General features: G+C 50.1%; 1 protein-coding gene across 1 annotated transcript in view; it reads right to left on the bottom strand.

The window, feature by feature from the left end:
* Window positions 1-530: 530 nt before the first annotated feature.
* JPH2 (junctophilin 2) overlaps window positions 531-20,252 on the bottom strand; it is a 31,558-nt gene continuing 11,836 nt past the window's right edge. Inside the window, exons 3-6 of the mRNA XM_068207592.1 lie at window positions 9,270-9,388; window positions 5,184-5,974; window positions 3,968-4,065; window positions 531-3,042 (exon numbers count right to left, since the gene is read on the bottom strand). Coding sequence (XP_068063693.1) covers window positions 3,985-4,065; window positions 5,184-5,974; window positions 9,270-9,388 — 991 coding nt within the window. The 3' untranslated portion in view covers window positions 531-3,042; window positions 3,968-3,984. The remainder of the gene's footprint in view (window positions 3,043-3,967; window positions 4,066-5,183; window positions 5,975-9,269; window positions 9,389-20,252) is intronic.

Below are 20,252 nucleotides of genomic sequence, written 5' to 3'. Positions count from 1 at the left end.
TGCCATTTCCCTCCACCTCGTGCCTGGCTTTCCTCTCACCCGGGCTCTCTCCAGAGGCTGAGCGAGAGGATGGGGCACAGGCAGTGGAGAATCACTCCTTCCCAAACCCCGGAGGAGCAGCCAGTGACACACAGCTCAGAATGAGCCTGGCAGCAGCCCTGGGGGCGGGAGGCAGCAAAGGGACCTGGCAGCAGCCATCTGCATGGCCTGGGCCAGTGAGCTGCCTTTCCTCCTTGCCCTGTGCAGCCCCTGCCAGAGGCCAGCACAATGGGAGTACATGGATTGTTCTCAGAGAGTTGCAGAGTCATTAAAGGCTGCCTAAAAGCATTTAGTGAAAACAACTCTCTTTGCAAAGTAACCCCATCAATTAAAAAAAAAATGCAGATTTTTGAAACAGATAATTAAGAAAAAGCTAAAAAAACATCCAGGTGCCACCAGTGAAATTCTGTGTTACTCTCTGCTTTAAAACTGGAGTGAATGTGTCACCATGGAAAGAAACTTGGAGATTCCCCTGCAAAAATCCACATGGATAGAGTGAGCAGATAACTGTTTATTATTGCACATAATCCAGCAGAACAACCGACAGAAAACTCTGGACAGTAGTACACAGATTGTAGTAAACAGCTAGCAAAATCTGTGATGAAGGTACTTTTGTGTGAAGAGTGAAAGGTATCTGCATCTTTGTAAGACCTGAAAAGTATAACACAAAATCCTAGTCAGTTTTGAAAGCATGCAGTTTGAGGTAAATCTGGTATTTTGCATCTAAGAAAATGAAATCCCTAAGGGGCTCTCTCTCTATGTATATATATCCATATCTCAGTGCAATATGGATAGTTATACGTCACATAAAAGCAAATCTACCTACTTTTCTCAGAAGGTTACTAGGAGGAAAGCACATTAGTGAGTGCATATCACATGCATAAAAAAAGGGGGGGTGGAAAGGAATTACCTTAGCACTGTTGAAAAAGATCCATTTTTGTGCTTAGTGATAAATAAAAGCCCCTCAGATCTCTCAATGGAAATTGTCTTGGTGGTGAATAAAAGCAGTTGGCATATTAAAACTGCAGAGTTGGCAAGTGAATGCCAGCAAATGGAGACAAAACGTTAAAGGCAGCAGAGCCTGGGGTTTGCAATACATTTGTATTTAAGGAAAGAAAAAAAAAAGAAAAGCAAATTGCTACTAAACTATGCTCTGTGGAAGTGTAGATGATGCTGCACAGCTTTCTCAGGACTGGTACAGCCACATGGCTTTTAGGAAAGGATCACATTCACTTCTCCCACACTTAATACCACATATTTGCTACTGTGGCAATGTTCCTGAGCTCAATAAGGTTAAAAAATAGACTTGGTTCACAAAGAAAAGTACTGAATTATTCTCACTCTCTTATGCCATAACTAGAGTAGATAAATTAGGTAGATTTTGCCCCGTGTCTCCAGTGAGTGTAAACCCCTGTGTGTCTGCCACTCCGTCTCTGAAATCCTTTCAGATTGACCTTTGAAGCAGAATGGGCATCTGTTTTTTTCCTTAACTATCATTTCCCCATTCTTTCCAGTCCAACAAGGTTTTCCCACCCAGTCCTGTGCTGCGGGACTTCCGGACACAGAGAGGTGCACAACCAACTATAAAAAAAAATCTCTGATTATCTTAAAAAGGGATAGAAAATACACATTGCTCTTAAAAGAAGGAAGAAACATGTCCAAGCACTCAGCCTCACACTAAACTGTAACTTCATCTGTGCCGACTTTCTAAGCTTACACTGCTAAGGATCAGAGCAGATCATGGTGGAAAAATCTCCTTCCAAAGGTCACTCCCTGTCACAGCTTTGGGAAAATGGGTGCAAATCGCCCAGGCCCCTCAGCCTCACATACACGAGCAACAGCTACACTGCTCCACTGTACTCTGCCACTGCTGAAAGCCTGGCTGCTGCATATTTCTGAGCCCAACACCCAAATACACTTCAGTCACTCACATCTCTGCACCTTGTTTCTTTCAGGAATAAGGTAACCTCTCCCACGATAGCCACCCTGCATCCTCTGTCTGGAAAGTCTGTTTGTTGGGTGCAATGAGAGGCCAGGACCCCTGCCTGCAGCCCAGCACACCAAGGGGAGGAACCTGCAGGTATACAGAGGTATTTTCAGCAAGATCCTCCTTTTCACTGTAACTCACAACATTTTCATAGAAGAAAAGGGGTAAAGGGAAAAATTCAGCACACCTACTGCCTTTCCTGCTACAGTGGGAAGCCACCCACTGCAAGCTGCTTCTGTGCAGAGATTGTTGGTGGCTTGGATGGTGCCTGGTCCCAAAAGAGGCCCCATCTCCACCCAGAGCACCCCCACAGGCACCAACAGTCTTGGATCCACCAGTCCCTCACACCCCACCCCACGGCCCTGTCTGTGGTGCATCGGCCACCATGGGCAGGACTCGGGTCACACTTCAACAAGCCCAATTTCAACTTGCTCCCCCTCTCAGTCCTCCATACATGGAAAATGATGCCAGGTGACAGGGGAAAGGAAAGACTTTTTGTTCATCCCTTTGGATGACTTCCAAGCACGGGGAGCAGCGCCGTCCACCCTGAGCCACGGCGTGGCTCTCATGAGTCATTCTGGTTGCTGTATTGCTTCATCTCCATGCCATGGATGACAATCTTTGGAAAATCTCTGACACTATGTCAACCAAGGGAGTTACAAAACACATCAGTGTGCACGCATGAGACCTTCTCACTCATATTCCTACAGCTACAGATAAATCCCTCATCCCTGGCATGGCTGGACAGTTGATGGCTTTGGTGAGAATAATTTAAGGCAACTGCTATTTTATACAAAGAAGAGGAGACCACAGTGCAGAAACTCTGGCTTTTCCTTGGTAGATTGCAGAGGCCAGCCACAGCCTGAGAGCAGGAAATGGAACTGATCTTCAGACACTCTCATTTAAGGTTGGTGTTTGCAGTGCAACCTTGGGATCTCAAGTCCTCCTCTTAGGTGTTTCCAGGTGGCTGAGCTTTAATCCCCGCCAAGGTCTGAGGTCTCCACCAGCAGCGACACCTGTCCCGGGCACAGATAAATGGGAAAGTCAAGAGAGAGCAAAACACGTGACCAACACATGACCACAGCTGCCTGTGAGGCTTTCACCTGTGCAGGCTGAGTGAGACTAAAAACAGGACAGAAAGCAGTGCCCAGCAGAGAAGTTTTGTCCCCCAGGAGGTCTGGGAAAAGCAGCCCAATATCCTCACAGGGGCTTAGAGGTGTCTCTTGTGTTACGTTCCCATGAGGCTCAAGGGTCAGGTTCAGCCTTGATGGCAGGTTTTGTTTGAAATATTTGAGCCCACGACAGAAGTCTTGTGTAAGTTCAGGACACTTTCCTGTCTGTAGGAGTACCACAGGCATGAGAAACCTCACAAGATTTTACTGCCAGCAAATCCAAATGAAAACCCTTATCCCAATTCAAGTGGAAGACCTGAGCAAGCTCCAGTCTTACAGACATCTTGATTCATATTTATCTGTAGTAAAACAATTAAGTAACAACCGCTGCAGAACTAGTACTGGTGCAATTAGAGCTGCAGCTTTCACAGTTTCACATTTTTTATGTGTTCTTGCATCTTGCTGGTGTGAATGCCAAGAAATGCTATAATGCACAAGTTACCTGGGAACAGCCATGTTCAAACAGCAAATTGAAAGTGTTTCTTGAAGCATTTGCAGCATTTGCAGTAAACAAATTTCAAATTTAACATCACACACTCTTGTAATGGAATTCTCACTCCATGAAACATGTCCATGGTACTGGGAAGGCAAAACTATATGGTGGGACTGTATCCCACCAACATGGTTTATGTTCTTAATTTTGAGAAAATGTATGAAATTATGACATAATTTCATGCAATAATTTTATTACATTTTTGAAAAGTGAGTCAACCTTGAAACATCCAGTGACATCTACAAATTGAGGATAAAATCTCATTCTGCTTCTTACCTTGTTCAAGAGGCTCATCATGTCAAAAAATGTACAAATAGGATGGCCAGACCAATGTTCAGTAAGATGACCATGCAGATCACAATTGTGTTAGGTCCCTGAAGGAAAAACCCAAAACAGAGTATTACACACCACAGCTCCAGACACACATAGCTTGATTCTGCTGTTCAAAAATACCACAGTCACCCCCTCCCAATGCACAGAAATCTGGCACTTAACAACCAGCCAGAATTTCAAACTAGTGGAATGTTTATCCTGTCCTATTCCTACTTCTTCCCTGCAAATTCATTAGAAGGAGGTTAAATCAGGATTCTTTTGCAGCTAAATTAGATTAAAGGAGACCCTGACCACAGGAACATGAACTCCTGATCCCATGTCAGGCTGCTCCTCCCAACTCCCTTCTGTATCCACATTGCCTGTGTTTGTAAACTTGCCATTTTTAATATCATGGAATCATACAATGCTTTGGTTTGGAAGGGGACCTTGAAGATCATCTATTTCCAAACCCCAACAAATGAGCCCATGTGAGATTGCTGTAATTTCAGACCAAAGTATTTCCAAGCTGTGCTTTTCTAAAGTCACATCGGAATCATTCACATCCAAAGGACTGCAAGATGCGACTCAGAGGGCTAATAAAATGTCTGGGTTTCCAGCTGTATTTGCTAAGAGCAAAATTGAGTTTCAGTGACTATATTTTAAACCTGGGAAATTGGCTGGTGATTCAACACCACAGTTCAGCTTATGAGGTGCCCCTACAGCAAAAAAAGTAATGGGTAAAAGAGAAATACACTTGAGCTTTTCCTGTTTTTTCCCCCCAACTTTCACATCCAAGTTGGTTGGTAATGGGGTGGGAAAAGAAGGTGAGAAAAGTAGATAAAATTAATTGAAAGATGCCTGGTTTTGCACAAATTTTGAAATACCACATGTCTGAAAGCATATCTGCCCAGGTAAAGAGAGGAGGTCAAAACAGGAGGGTTATGAATGTCAGGGCAAGCATCCAGGCAGGGCAGGCTGGGAAGGCGGCAGGAGAGGGGGATACCAACACTCCTCCAGCAGGCTCTAGGATCCCAAAAAGAGCCTCTGGGCACCATTTGGCACCCACTGCAGCCGTGCCCGGGGGGTCTACATCCCTCTGGGTCCTGCCAGACCTCACGGGGAACAGTAAAGGAAAGACAAAGGTGGCTCCCAGGAAGCTTCCAGGGATGCCCCACATCACCTCTTCACACTCCTCCACTTTCTGTGCTGCCACCACTGCCGCCGCCTGGGCCGGGCCGCGCTTGGCCCCTGCCTTAGGCTCCGTCCGGCCTGGTGCCCTGGCCTCAGTCTTCCTGTCGGCCGTGGGCTCAGCCCGGCCCACGGCCCTGCGCTCAGGGCTGGGGCGCTGCTGCGGCTCTTTGGGACGAGGCGGCTCCGGCTTGGCCTCTGCCGCAACCGATGGCTTCTCCTCCCGGCCCTGCGGCAGGCCAGGGGTGCCTCCCCGCCGCTGGGGCTCTCCCCGGGGCTCCGGGGAGGGCGGCTCGTTCTCAGGGAACTGCTCCTCCTCATAGTCCGTGGCGGGGGTGACCGGCGATGTCCGGACGGCGTAGCTGTGGTAGCCCTTGAAGAGCTCGACGTCTGGCTCGCGCGCCATGCGCTGCAGCGGCCCAATCTCCATCTGCTCGGCGGGACGGCCACGGCCCCGCGAGGCCGGGCGGCCCTCGCCTTCGGAGGGTGCCGGGCTCCCGCGGCCCGCCTGCCCGCCCGCCTCGGCCCAGCTGCCTGGACGGAGGGCCCTGTCCTGCCGGGGGGCCGCCTTGGCCCGCTTGGCCTCGGGAGGGGTGGCGGCCGGGCTGGGCGCCGGGCTGGTGTGGGGCCGCGGCTCCTCCTGCTCATGGAGCTGGGGGCTCTCGGGCGGCGTGGGGGGCGGCGGGGCGGCCTCGGGCCGCGGCGCCTCCTCCTCCATGTTGACCGCGTGCTCCGCGTTCTCGATGATCTCCTGCAGCAGCTTCCGCTTTTGGTACTCGGGGCCTGCGGAGAGAAGGGCTGCTGTGAGGAGTCAGTCTGGGACAGGGGACAGCAGGGTACCCCAGTGCCATGGCACCATCGTGGCTTCGGCAGCTGTGCCCCCAGCAGCAGTGGGTTTGGGGACCGTGGTGCAAGGGTCCAGGCTGGAGTCTGGGAGAGGAGGAACTCCCAAATCAGACCCTGCTGCCAGGAGGAATTTCCTTTAGGAACTCCTGAAGGCTCCAATAGGTAAGATTAAAGGAAAAAATGAAAATCTGCAGCCTAGCTTCATATGGTCACACAGATGGGTCATGCTGGAGCTAAGGAGGATACAACTCCCAATGAACTTTGTTTATTTTTTTTTATTTTATGGCTGGGAAACTCTTCCATGTGGTTTCCCTGGTGTCAGATAGCATGGTATCTTCACAGGATACACAGGATGACCAGTGTCATCAGCGAAGGCAGGGTCCCCAAATTATCTATGTGCCATCTATCACGATAAGAAAAATATGTTTCTTATATATGGAACAGGGCTGGAAGTTATACAGCCCTCTTGTCTGCCCTAAGCTCCACAACAGCAGCAAAATTACCTGGCACCATCGTGAAAGGTGACTCAGGGCTTCAGATTTCGTTTTGGTCTCATCTCACACACTGACTTGTGAGTTCCTAGCAACATTGCCTCAATTCAATTTTTCACTTATAATTAAATCTTTACTTCTTATTAACCTTACTGCAAATTGCAACCCAGCCTGGGCCAGGGGAATTCAGACAGAGCCTGACACTGAAGATATCCACCAAAATGCATCACTAAAGAACTGGGAATATCCTGTGGAATAACGACCCTCCACAGTGCTCCACATGCTGAGATGTGCTGGGAGAAGGGTCCCCACACATCATTGTGATGCTCATAGCAAGTGAGAACAAGAAGAGCATCATGCTCCTGCTGTGCAGTGTGAGGTCGCAGAGCAGCAAAGCACCTGCTCTGGCCTCATTCTGCTGAACCCCAGTGATGCTGACAAGGGCTTGCTCTGTGCTCCTGAACAACACTGTAGATCCTGGAGCCACACTGTCTCTGGCTGCCTTAAGGCAGTCCCTCATCTCCTTCATCTCAAGGACTGATGCAGATCTGAGTCTGGTTGGGAAATTTGGCTTGGTGCTCCTTTTGCTCTCATAAGTCAGTGGTATGATTTGCACACTGCTACCTCCTGTCCATTCAGGCAATGCCTCCACTCGGAGGGGCAGTGGGGAAAAGGAGGGCACTGATTTCAGCTGCTCTGCTCTGCCTGCACAGTCCTGTCAATCAGCAGATGACCCATTCACGGCCATTTATTTCTGGCTGCAACTGAGTTATTTGGAAGCCATTTCAACAGTTGTTCAGACTCCTCAAAATAGGCTGCCTGCAGCTCCAGGCTCCTTGCTCTCTCCTGCTGCTTTCTTCTCTTCCTGAATACTTTACAACACAAAAACCCCCAACTCCCTGGAGGGCACGCACTCAGCTCCCCACCTTCATCTTCCAGCAAATTTCAGCAAGTGTTTTGGCTTACATCCTTCTCTAAGTTACCAGGGACGATTCCCTGAAATTCAGGGCAAAACAGTTATTAGGGATATGGGGCTTGCTGAGCAGGATTGCCTGTGCCAGACACAACACGGTCAATCTGCCAGGACAGCAGGGAGAAATACAGCTACCAAACACAGCTGGGCTCTCCTGGCTGTGGGAGAAGCAGCTCTCAGTCCTAGCAAAATCCAAGGCTGGACTACTGTTTGTTCCTGGATGGTGGAACCATGTGAGGAGAGATAAATTCTTGTGCACTTTGGGAATTTAGAGGTTTAAAAGAATCATAGAAGAATAACATGCATCAGGAGCTTAGAAGGCCACTGAGAGAGGCCAGGACCCAAGTGAGGCCCTACATAACAGCAGCAAGAGGATCCAGCACCTGAGGAGCCAGGAGTGGAGGTCAGCCTGCCCCAAGTGTTTCACAGAGACTGTTTCAATTGTCTCATTCAATTGCCATGGGTGGAAAAAATAATCTAGCTAGGTGCCCAAAACCTCCCCATAGGGATTCCAGTTTCCTTTGTTTCTGTTCTATAAATACCCAGTGTGCAAAGGGTGAATGTGGAGCTGTGAGTGGCAGCTGGGGGGCTTATGTGAGGATCAAGTGACATTTAGCCATTGTTAAATCAAGTGCCATGGGCTGGCTCATGCCCATGCCCAGGTGCTCTGGTGTTTCCCCACTCAAAGTCAGCTCCAACAGGCCTTGCTGGGCGCTGGGGAGGAAGAGGCAGCCCTCCAGCATGGTGTTTCCCCAGCTCATAGGTGCAGGACAAGGCAAGAGTACAGGGAATTTAGGAAAATCTGTCAGCATGACTCTCCCCAACCAGGCACCAGCTCTGAGCTGTTCCCATTTCCCACTGTGTGCCCTGTGCTGGGAGTGGTACAGGAGATGCAGAGACACCAAAATCAGAGCAGGGGCAGGTGTCAGGTTTTGCTGAGCACAAGTCAACCTTTGGCTTCTACCCCTAGTTTTATCACTGTGACAGTCCCTTGTGATCTTGCCTCAGTAACCACGGGACACTCACTCCAGGCAATAAATCCAGATAATAAGACAGGATGAAAATGTAGGCAGTTGGAATTTTATTTTCTGCTCTGTTATTACCTTCCCTCTCTGTAAAGGAAAGTTTTCCAGGAAGAACATATCTCTAGCTAACTCAGTCCAGGAAAAAGTAATGGCATTCAAAATGCTGATTCTAATATTACACTTCTCATCTACTAATCCTCAGTGCTTGGTCTCACAGAAGGAACCTCCCAAGTGTTTACCCAGCCAAATAATTAGCAGTGATACTAACACATTAATAGAATCAGGAAAATTGTATTTTGCATTAGCTGCTTTCTTATAGGATATTATAGTCCCTAATTAGCAGAGTCTGATTGTTCTGAGGCCCCACAGGATATGGGGTTGTGAGTCAATGTGCAAGACTGTTCCAAGAAAAAGCCACAAGGGATGTATCTACAGGAGAGCTGCAGATAGCCCTGAGCTTGCTGCCTGTCCTGCCTGGTGTTCTGAGGGCTTCAGTGTGTAGAAAAACATGAGAAGCTGAGAAACTGTGGGGTTTTCCTCCAGGCTATGGTAACACAGTGAGTAAAACAGTGGTGTCAGGAGGACAGCAATCCAGCCAGGACAAGGGGCTAGCTGCAACTGAGCAAAAGAGGATTTAGGATAGACAGGAGAGCATTTTGTGGAATTATTAAGTGGGTGAAGCACTTGAATGGATTCCCCCTGGAAATTGCAAGACCCCTCTTGGAAGATGCCTCTGATCCTACCTGGCTGGTAGAAGTCTGGGGAGAGCTCCCTGGCCATCATTCTGGCTATGCCTGATTCGTTGTTGGCTGCCTGAGCTGCCTGCTCAGACCCTTCAGCCTTGGCTTTGGCATGAGCCGTCCTGCAGAGAGAAGAGGGGAGAACAGTGAGCACCCTCTGAGCCAAGGTCATCCCACTCACACAGCAAACCCTGGCTGCCACCAAAACTGAATCAGTCCATCTGGCATGACAGAACTCAGAGTTTGCCCACATGACCCAAAACCCTACACTCACAGAGAGAAGAGCAGATTTTCAACATGGAAGGGGCCCAGACACTCAAGGGTAAGGTGGAAAGGCTCCATGTAGGGAACAGGGCAGGTGTATTTGCAAATGTGAGCATGTTCACATGATGCAGTGAGGCAGCAGGCACTGCAGAATGGGCTCGTTGCTGTGCTGCTCAGAGGAATAACCGAGCCATCACACAAGCATCGTTTGTGGCTGAACTCCTCTGTGTGCCACCAGCCCTGAGCTGCTGTGCCTTGCCAGAGGCAGTGTGCCCCTGCTCAGCACACAAGATGGGTTTTCCTGGAAATTTCTCTCTTCTAGGTCTCCAACAAACAACATACCTTGTCCAGGGGCTCCTCTACTCGCTGCAGACTGACAGGCTGATCTCACTAGAGCTATTGTCTCTCTCTCAGCTTGGTTCTCTGAGTCCTTTCCACTCCTTCCCAGCACATCTCCTCCTTGCTCCACAGGGCTACAGGCTATGGGAGTTATTTTACTGGCTGGCTGTTATATTCCTCACATGCCTCATGCTTGGGGCCCTGTGATCTTCTTGCTAAAAGCAGGGATGGCTTTACAGCCCAGCTGCTCACAGTCTGGGAAGGAGCTGACTTCAAACAGCAATGTTGCACCTTAAAAATAAGGGCGGGTGAAGAACAGTATATTCAGCTGGTTTGTTGCACTCAGGTCTTACCAAGAGCTGCCTTCCCCGTGCACTCACTGTCAGATTTTCTGAGGCTCTCCATATTCCCCGTTTCATGTACAAATCCACATATTTATGTGTGATAAGCAGTTAGCATTCCTCAAACTCCAATTCACCCTAAATTACAACCTTTAATGTGGTCTTAGGGTATCTGATGAGCCCTTTTCAGATGCAGGTTGGTATCTGGTCATGTTTTAGGACAAAAAAGGAGGAAAGATGCAGTTCTCACTCCTGCAGTGAAAACACTCCAGAGGAATTTCTGGCTGTTAGTCATGAAATGAGGATTGATTCCTTCCCATTAAACTGAGATGCAGTAGGCAGACCAGACAAGCTGAAGTCTGAATACTCAACAGGTGCAATGAAAAGATGATAGAAATGCTGTTCTGAGACCCTTACAAGGGAGAAAATAACATACATATGCCATTCAGAGTAGCTGCAGGGAAAGAACTGAAAGTAGGGCATCAATCCCAACTGATTCAGGCAACAGTGTGACTTGACAAGGGGCCAAAAGCACTGCTCAGGGCCCTGTGATAGAGAAGAGGGTGCAGAGCTGCTGTGGCTCAGCCTGTCCCTCCCTGGGATGACATCCCATTCTGCTGGAGCCATGATTCACCTCCCTGCCCACACTCACACTTTATCTCCCCGCTTTCTCTGCAGGTTGAGCTGCCTGGGATTGCAGTCATTCTTGGTCTTTTTATCCAAAATTATTACATCTCCTGAAAAACCCAGAGACATGATGAGGCAGAAAACAGCATTTTTAGGCTGCTGCTTGCAAGCAGGGGGTCTGAGCCAGTTCTGAACAGAGAAAGCACCTCCTTTTTTGGTAGCATATAATCAGCGTGATTAATTCCACTATAATCTGGCAGGGGCCAAGGGGAATGTGTCTGTGCTCTCCATGCCTGGGGGATCAGAATGGGCTGGGTGTGCTGTGCCTGGGGCACACAGCCTGCCTGGCGCCGGCCCCAGGGAAGAGGCTTTCTAAGGGAGGATCCAGCTCTTGATCCTGGCAGGACGTGCTCCAGGCCCTGCCTTTGTCTTGCTGCTCCTGGAGGATGAGATTCACCATCAAGAGATAAAATTCTCCCTTTCAGTTGCTCTCTGAGCTAGGCAGATGCTATCCTGACCAATTCCCAGTCAGACAATCAGCCAGCTGGCCCCAGCTGGGGGAGCAGCAGGCAGCTCCTGGCAAGTGCTGTCCTCAAAGTAGCTCCCAAAGAAGTAATCTGGAAGTGCACTGGACGTGGGGTCTGCTCTCCCTAGTAAGGACAGAGCTGGATGTGTCACCAAGTGGGTGCAGATGGCTCCTGCATGCTCAGCTCTCTCCTAGCACCTGGGAACAACACAAGAGAACAGGGCTCTCTTGTGAAGGGCGTCGAGCAGCACTCCATCCCTTGGTGCCTGGGGATGTTGGAGGTTGAGGTAGCTCCCAGTTATGCTTTTCTTCTGCAGGAGTTTTGCTTTCGTCCAGAGAAGATGCTGGATGCTATTTGACTGCAATTCCTGCAGAAGGAGAGATGGCAAGACTAAGAAGATCCAGCCCAGGTTGCAGAGGCTGCAGTGAGGATGCTGTGGATGGTGGGGAGCTGAGCCATCGCTGTGAGACACCACAGCCCCAAGGGTAGCAGGGCTCTACAATGAGGGGGTGTGAGGGCAGGGACACTCTGGGGCAGCTCCCAGGCTGCACACACGGAGCGGTGACAAAAAGCTGAGCAACATAACTTTGGCATCCTGCACTGCCCCATGGCAGCTCTCACTCTGTGGGACACAGCTGACCTCTGCTCCTGTCCGCCTGCTTGCAAAGTCATCCAGAAGTGTTTGTTTTGGGGAGACTATTGTCAACACAGCTGCACTTTCAAATCTGGCACCTCCAGCAGACCACATGTCGGCCCTGTAGGCATCCTAGGAGAGCACTGCTCTCCCAGCCAGCCTGGACCCAGCAGGGATGCTGATGCCCTGTGCTGGGTCCCTCCGTTGCTGAGATCATTAATCTGGCAGTAGCCAGGTGATGAACGTTTGGCTTTCAGAGACATGGCATGGTGTCTGAAGTTCATCTTCCCTGGCTGAGCCGCACATCCCCAGGGCACCAAGGGATGCAGTGCTGCTCGCAGCCCTCCATAAAACCCATGCTGAGCGTTTAGTAGCACTGTGACAAAGCCCAGCCTAGAGGAAAGGGTCCAGCCATAACAATAACATCTAACTGGCCTCGAGTATCCCTGAATTTATTATTTATCTGCGTGGCTGGCAGAGCCTGGGAGATCATACAGAGGAACTCTTGGCCCTGGCAGCAAAGCAGGAGACAAACACCAGCCACCCTGGGAGAGCCCAGTGCATGCAGCACAACAGCCTGTCCCATCCCACGGCCTGGGCTCTGCCAGGAGCAGGAGATAAGGAAAGAAAAGGCCCAGGGAGGTTTGAGGGTGCCAGGAAGGTGATTTTCAACCCCCCGAAGTGAAACATGAACAAAGAAAAATTTCTTCCAAGGTTAAGGTCTTCTCAAAAAGTAAAACGAGCTTTCGCAAAAAGGAAATACCAGCCTTGATAAATTTGATGCTATTCAGGCACACTTTAATCAGGGCCACACTTTTTTATTTATTGCTGTTCCACTGTCAGCTCCCAGTAACTCTGCAGTAAACAGCCCCTGCAAAAACCAGCGGAGGACAAAGTCTGGAGATAGAGGAGCTCAGCGGGAACCGAAACACAGACCCAGGGGCTTTAGAGCAGCCAGCAGCAGAATCCAAAAGACCCTTTTCAAGGCAGCAGTGGAAAATGAGCCACGAACAATAAACAAACAATAAACACATCCAGCTGGAGGAAATAAACACAAAGAGGGACCTTTACAAACCCACACCAGTGCTCCCCGTCCCAAAAGGCAGCGCTGCCAGGATGAGCGCTTCCCAACTGCACCCCGAGCCATCTCCTGGGCAGTGCTGTTAAAAATAGCTCCAGTGGATTCTTTGCAAGGAGGAGCAGCAGCTCGGAGCCGAGCTGCGGGGAGGCATGTGGGCAATGTCTGCAGCCGCGGTCCCAGCCCTGCTGCCACTGCCTCCCGGCTGGATCACAGCAGCTGCCGGGCTTCACACCCCAGCAGGACGGGAGGGTTAAACGCATCTGCTGCTTTATTTGCTCCTCTGGCATGGCTCTAATGCTCTAATCGTTTTTGTACTAGTGCAGGACAGAGCACCACTCCTGTCCTTCCTGGCCATCTCCCAGAAACACTGCCTGAATCATTCCTCCAACTGCTGCTAAAATCCCCCATGGACACACGAGCCGCAGCTGAGCACCGCGCTAACAGGTGAGGCCCAACCCAGCCAGCCCGCCCGTCTCTTTGGACAGTTTATGCGGTTTTGCACATCCACATTGGATTAGACTGCAAATGAAGTTGGAATTAGCAGGGAATACTGCAAATACCAGACAGGGCTGGGGTGCCTGAAGATGCAGCAATGACCTTGCAGCTAGAAATAGGGGAAGAGTTCAGCTCTCTGCCCTCACATTTGCTTACTGGGGGAATGTCAGACCTGTCCAGTGCTGTCCTTCTCCAGGGTCCCCCTTCTCCCATTGATTCAGCAAACCCTGAGCAAGGACCAACTGAACACCCCTCCAGCCCAACCCATTCTATGATTCTATGATTCTATGATTCTTGCCATTCTTGATATTAGGAGCTGTCTAGAAGACCATTAAGGAAAAGTAATTCATGAGTCAGTTCTAGGAAGAGAGTCTTCTGCTGAACTCCCCTCGCCTGGAAACTGGCTTTTCCACTCCCAGCCAAATCCCTGTTCCAGCATCCAGCAGGAATCATTTTGTCCTTCTGAAGAAACTTAAAATAATTGTTTAGCAGGAATATTTGCAGCACTCAGAAGGGATCAAGGGAAAGCTGAAGAAGTGCTTTTTTTAATGGCAACACAGTCCCTTCTGTGCTTACCATGAAGAGCAAGGGGACACAGACCTGACCAGCACACACCTGGGTTGGGGCTGGGACTGGATGACATCTAAAGGTCCCTTCCAGAATTCTATGATTCCACATCCTGACTAGGACAGAACTTTTTGGCTTCTCCATTTGACACACCGTCTTCATATTTGTGTCACCTCTCTAGCTGGAGCATCCCTTTCTTTCTGCTTGGTCCCAGTCCATCTCCTTTGTGTCTCTCCATCTGCCTCCACATGCACACACATACCAGCAAAACACTGCTACGCTCATTTGCCTGTAACCAGCCCACAGGACTGAATATCCCTCTTCAGTCAGTCCATCTCTCATGCCACTTTCCCTGCCCTCCGTCAAACCCATCCATCCCATCCCATGGGTGTCCTGACAGACAGCTGTACCATTCATGTTCCTTTTGCTCTTTTTGCTTCATCACTGCATCACATGGAGTGCATGTACCCACTCCACTTCCACTCTGACACCCCTGGGGTGCATGAGCCTTTGCTGCTTTATAATATGGGCTCTGCACCTGCAAGGTGTGGTCTAAACTGTGAAATAAGCATAAATCAACGCAATTTGCATCCTAAAGGAAACACTACCATACTACTGAAGCAGAAAGCCAAAAAGAGAAACCATCCTGACTTTGCAGAGCAGCATATGAGATGCCCCAGGCTTTTCCTTCTCAGTACCAGCACTTGCACACAAGTGGTAGCACTTTGTACATGTCCAGGTTACTTGGCTGGATAAATCAGACCTTTTCTCCTCCTTCCACAGAAAGGGCATGACCAGGCCATTCAGCCCAGAGAAAAGCATCCTTTTCTGTGCACAGGCCTGGCAGAACTCCCTGCCACCTAACGAGCTCAGCCTTTATGATTACTTGGTGAATTTTTAAAATACCGAAATGTTATCCTTAGCTCTAAATAGCTCTGAGCCACTTGCATCTTGCACTGAGGGACACTTCCCTTTGGAACAGTTAAAGTGATATTAATCTTTCAGCAGACAGATCTGCAGCTGTCTTCAATAAGAGGAAAACCTGCCCACCCCAGCCCCATATACAGGAGGATCTGCTCCATCAGTCGCTGCCAGCCCGAGTGCCCCGGGAGCCGAGTGGGACTGAGTGGCCAGCGGTCAGCAGGGCCTGGCTGTGCCAGCCTGCACAGGAGCCCATGGGCTATGAGGAGCCTGTGGGGCTGGCACAGCCCACAGCTGCTCTCTGTTTCCCCCACAGCCCCAGGATGCAGCCAGTAGCTGCCAAGAGCCGACTACAAAGGGAGCAGAGCAAGCCAGAGCCTGCCAGCTCAAAGGGCTGCTGGCACCAGGATGACACCATGACCCAGGGACACTGCACCAAGGGCAGGACAAGCAGCTCCTGGACCTGCTGGAGCCTGTCCTGCACAGCCAGGCTGGGAGCAGCTTGTGAGAGCATCCACAGAGATATTTTTGGGAAAAAGGGGGGTTTGCAGCTGCCAGCTAGAGCCTCTCCTTCTCCCCCTGGTTTTCAGGGCCACTCTGCTGCTCTGGGTGCAGACTGAGTAGAGCCCCGAGGAGCAGGAGCAGGTCCCTCAGAGCAGCACAGCCTTGGGACTATGCCCAAATGCCAGTGATTTATTCCATCTTCCAGGACACCATTACCAAGGTGCTCAGCAAATGCCCTGGGGACCCTCATTTAATTAGGTACTACTGCAAGATGAAAGGAGCTGGGTTATCCCACTGACTAGTGCATCAAAACATCTTTACAGCACATATGCAATCCGGGTCCTTCAGCCTTTCCATCCATAAGAGGAGTGTGCTTTACCAGACTGCTGGATCCACCAGCATTAAAATGGGTGAAAAAGTCTGTGTTTTCACTGTAAGATTGTTGTTTTTATCAACCAAAAGTTTTAGCACCTTCTAAATGAAATGTTTTTCAGATTTCAGTAATCCAAACAAAAAGAGTGAGGAACTGTTGTATCTGTTTTGTGGGTTTTTTTTCCCCAGTCAAAAAAAGAAAGGCAGATTTTTTTTTTTTTTAGGAAATTAGGGCATATTTCTTAAAATATTGCATTTGCCCAAACCCCAAATTACTTATCAAAATTGAAAGTAGGAGCCTTTTTCTCCGAGTCCTGTAGGTCTCTTGAGTTGATGTGCACAGATCTGAGTCCAGGAGAAAGAAGAGATGGAGCTGGGAGCTGTGAGGTCACCCAGTCCACATCCCAGGATTCAGTGCCTGCAGCTCCCATACACCTGTACCCAAGGCTGCTGAGAGCACCCAGGCAAATGAGACACCAGGTCCCTGCCAGCCCTCAGTGAAGAATCATCAGGCTTTGCAGGAGCAAAATGAAAAAACTTGGACTGAGAAAGCCAAAGGGCTCTGGCTCAGCACCAGGATAAACTGAAAAAAATGCCGCTCCTCCAGTAGAAGGGAGGGTTTCTGCATCGCAGGCTTTCTATTTAAATTGGACGTTTTACTTAAATATTATTTCTTTTTCAAGATAAGGCTATTTCACATTCCACTGAAATGAGGATAATCTCTGAGCAAAGCATGGTTAATTCAAAGATTTCAAAGCCCAGTTCCCTGCTGGCTGATTGCAAGCATTTGGATGGGAGTCAGAGCCCTCTTGTTCCACGCAGCAGCAGATCAATTGAATGAGATGCTATCATTTTCCACGGTCATTTTTGCAGATTAAAGTCACACTTCATTTTTCCCTTTCTGTGTTTGTAAGCTGTTGAGATAAGGACTTCCCACAAGGTCAGAATGAACAGTTCATTAATTCCACTTTCCCTGCCTGGCTGGCTATCTGAATTGTACCCATCCCTAGGGCTGACATCCTGCCATCCCCTCTCTGCTGCTCTTGAGGAGATCCCTGCAAGACAGAGCCCCACTTGCCTCCACCCTGATAACCCAGGAAGCCCTGGAGAAAGATGTGTGCTGTCCAGCAGATGCCTTCTCCTTGGAGCTACTGAAAATGCATGTTCCCTCTTACCCTAATAAGGCATGAAAGTGCCTGAGGAAATTCATGTGAGGTGGGTGGAAAGCAGATAAAGCCATGCACCCTGCTCTGGAGTCGGAGCACATCCTGAGCAAGGAGCACGGTGGGCCAAAAATGTGTCAGTGCTGGAGCTGCAGCCAGCCTGGATGAGGCTGTTCTGGGAGAGGGCTGGAAGAAGGGGGAGAAAGCATCACACCATCACTCACCCAGTGACACTGAATCCCTCCAGCCCACAAAGCCTCACACACAGCCTCCCTTTGTGGGGAGACACACTGCAGTCTGATCCTGGCTCTGGACCCCAGCACTGGGGCTTGCTGTCCCCATGGCCACACTGGATCAGGAACAGATAAGAGCTCACCCAAACCCTACAGCCCTCTTCCTGCATGGCTCCAGTGGATGGGTGGAAGGAGGATTGGGCAGAGGTTTGAAAACAGCAATATTTCTGCAGAGCTGGTGACTGCTACGCCACACACAAAGTGGGGGAGTCCCAGCCCTGGGCTTTGGCTGGTGCAGAAATAGATGCCAGCAACTGGGTTTCTATTAAGCAAGGGTGATGAAACAGGATTATTCTCTTTATAAACACACCAAGCTCTGTGAGAAACATCTTTCCTGGGACAGCAGGACTGAGGAGCGTCCCCTCAATGCTGTGTCCTGGCACTCAGCTATAGCAGGGGGCCACGTGGCTGCCCTTGTTTCTCCCTGTCTGTGTGCACACTGACTCTCTGAACCATGTCCATGGAAGTACCAAGCTGCAGATTCCCATTATGGGGGCTGTGAGGCAATCAGAATTCCTGGAGCAGCCAGAATATCCAGTCATCAAGGAGTTGTGCTCAGCTCAGGCCACTCCACTGTCTCCAGGTGTGGTTGTACATTGCTAGAAGTGACCCTTCCACTGCACCCCATGGGGAGGTGAGGGGTAGTCCTTGGTCCCCCTGCACCTCCATGCACTTGTCATTTAAGCCCCATGAGAGCTCAGGCTGTGACATCTGTGATCTTTGGTGTCTGCAGAAATGCTGCTCCCAACTTTTGTGTCCCTCCCTGGCAAACAGCAGTCAGTAACCCACCCGGGGCTGGGAAGAGCTCTGCCCGTCTCCTGCCTGCTGCTGCCTCCTAATTACACACCCATCCCTCACACTCGGAGCTGTGGAGTCCTGAGGCAGAGAGATTGTGAGGCTGGAAGAGCACAGTTGCTCCCTCCTGTCCTGAGCCACGGCTGCTGCTGCTGCTGCCCACTCTCACAGGGTGGCCATGAGCATCCTGCCCTCCTCTGGCTTTAGACCTAAAGGTCTGGGAATGTGCTGAACTCCTGAGGTGTCTAATGCCTGGGCCTCTGGCTAAAAGTACATTTTAAAAAAATCCTTTTGCCTTTTTAAAGCAAACACAAGTCTGATTCAACAGACCTAAAATCCTAGGTCTGAAATCTGGCCTCAGGGGAAGCTGAGCTGTGCTGTCAGCCCCAGGAGCGCCAAGGCCACTGTGGCCACCAGCCCAGCACTGCACTGGACACACACTCCCCCTCACCAAAGAGGTGCCTCAGGAAGATATCCCTTTGGTTGCCCACTTTCCCCACCAGCAGCGTAAAGCCCCAAGAGCAGCGTGGACAAGGGCAGAGCTGTGCCAAATAAAGCACCTTCCGAGTGGGAGCGCACAGCCGAGCCCCAGCGGCGTGGGCTGCCCCAGCCCCAGCTCTCAGCTGTCACACTCAGGCCATGCTGATAAAGCCCTGCTCTGCCTGCCCTTATTTAGTCAGGAGCCTCTGCTGACTCCAGCGATTTTGGGACGTCATTTGCACCACACAGCCGCGTTCCCCAAGGAGACGCTCGCTGCTGCCCGGCCACGCAGCCTGGAAATGCTGAGCACAGGGAGACAGCGGCGGCGCTGCTGGGAATGCAGCCAGGCAGAAGAGCCTTGGAAAGTGATACAGGAGCTGCCAAGTGCTCTTGTTATTTGAAGGGAGAGCTGAGATGTGCCCCAAAGTCATGGGTGCAGATAGAAAACCAACTTGGGCTTCAAAACCAGGCAACAGCTCATACTGAGCAATGCCCGTGTGTTGGTGGCAGGGAAGCCACATCAATGTCATGCCTGACATTGGAGCTCTGTTGTGCTTCCACAGAGCTCAGGCTCACCCTAATGAGCAAACCTCACTGAACTGATGTCCCACACTTCAGAACACAATCTAGCAATTCCTACAGATATCTATTGATCTTACATTAAAACAAAAATAAATCCAAAATGTATTCATTCATAGTTGTACTTTCCAGGTATAAACCACACAGGGGTCGTGTACAGGGTCAGCACACGAGTACACACTGGTGAAGCACAGCAGCCATTATAGCCTCGAATATCTTGCTTTCCTGTTGATCCCATGACATCCAGCAGATATATCTGAGGTGTTCCTGCCAGGACATCACCCTTCAAAGGATCTCAGAGCTTGGCCAGACCCGTGCCGTGCAGGACACATGGCCAAGTCCCTCCATTGATTTTGGTCCAAGTCACTGGGAAGCACAACCATGTGCAGAAGCAGACCATGTCAGACACTGCTGCAATGGGACAGAGGTGGGATTTGAAGTATTTACACTCATGTTGTCCTTAAAAAGCACCAGAGAGAAGGAAAACCTCTGTAAAAGCTGCCCAGCTACTGAGCACACAGGTTTCAAAAAATCAAAGGTTTCCCCTGCAGACAGTACTGCCCTTCCTCTTACTTTAGTTTATTTAATTTTATTTTCATCTATTCTGAAGAGATGAAAGCTGACCATTTCCATGCTTCTTCTCCCTGTATTCTGTGGGACAATCCTCCCCACTTGACAGGCTAACACATGCTGCTCCCCAGGCACAAGGAGCATCAAGTACCCGAGGCACAGAGCACCCTATTCTGTACCAGCCCATGTGCCCAGAAAGCTGCAGGGCAGCTGTTCACACCTCAGCATGGCTTTGAACGAGCTCACTCATGGCCTGGTGGTGGCTGTTCCCTCCTCACAGTCCTCCAGCCAGTTTGTCTACTTCAGCTCCCAGGAGGTGAAGCCCCAGCTGTGATTCCAGGCTCTCCCCGTGCTTCCCATCCACCCCAACTTTTTTTGAAAGGAGTTCCCAGCCAGGATGGAGGGTGGGAGAGGGGAGGTTGGAGAGATGCAGC

The sequence above is a fragment of the Anomalospiza imberbis genome, chromosome 17, assembly GCF_031753505.1.
Source record: "Anomalospiza imberbis isolate Cuckoo-Finch-1a 21T00152 chromosome 17, ASM3175350v1, whole genome shotgun sequence".
Lineage (NCBI taxonomy): Eukaryota > Metazoa > Chordata > Aves > Passeriformes > Viduidae > Anomalospiza > Anomalospiza imberbis.
This window is presented reverse-complemented; position numbering and strand designations above follow the sequence as displayed.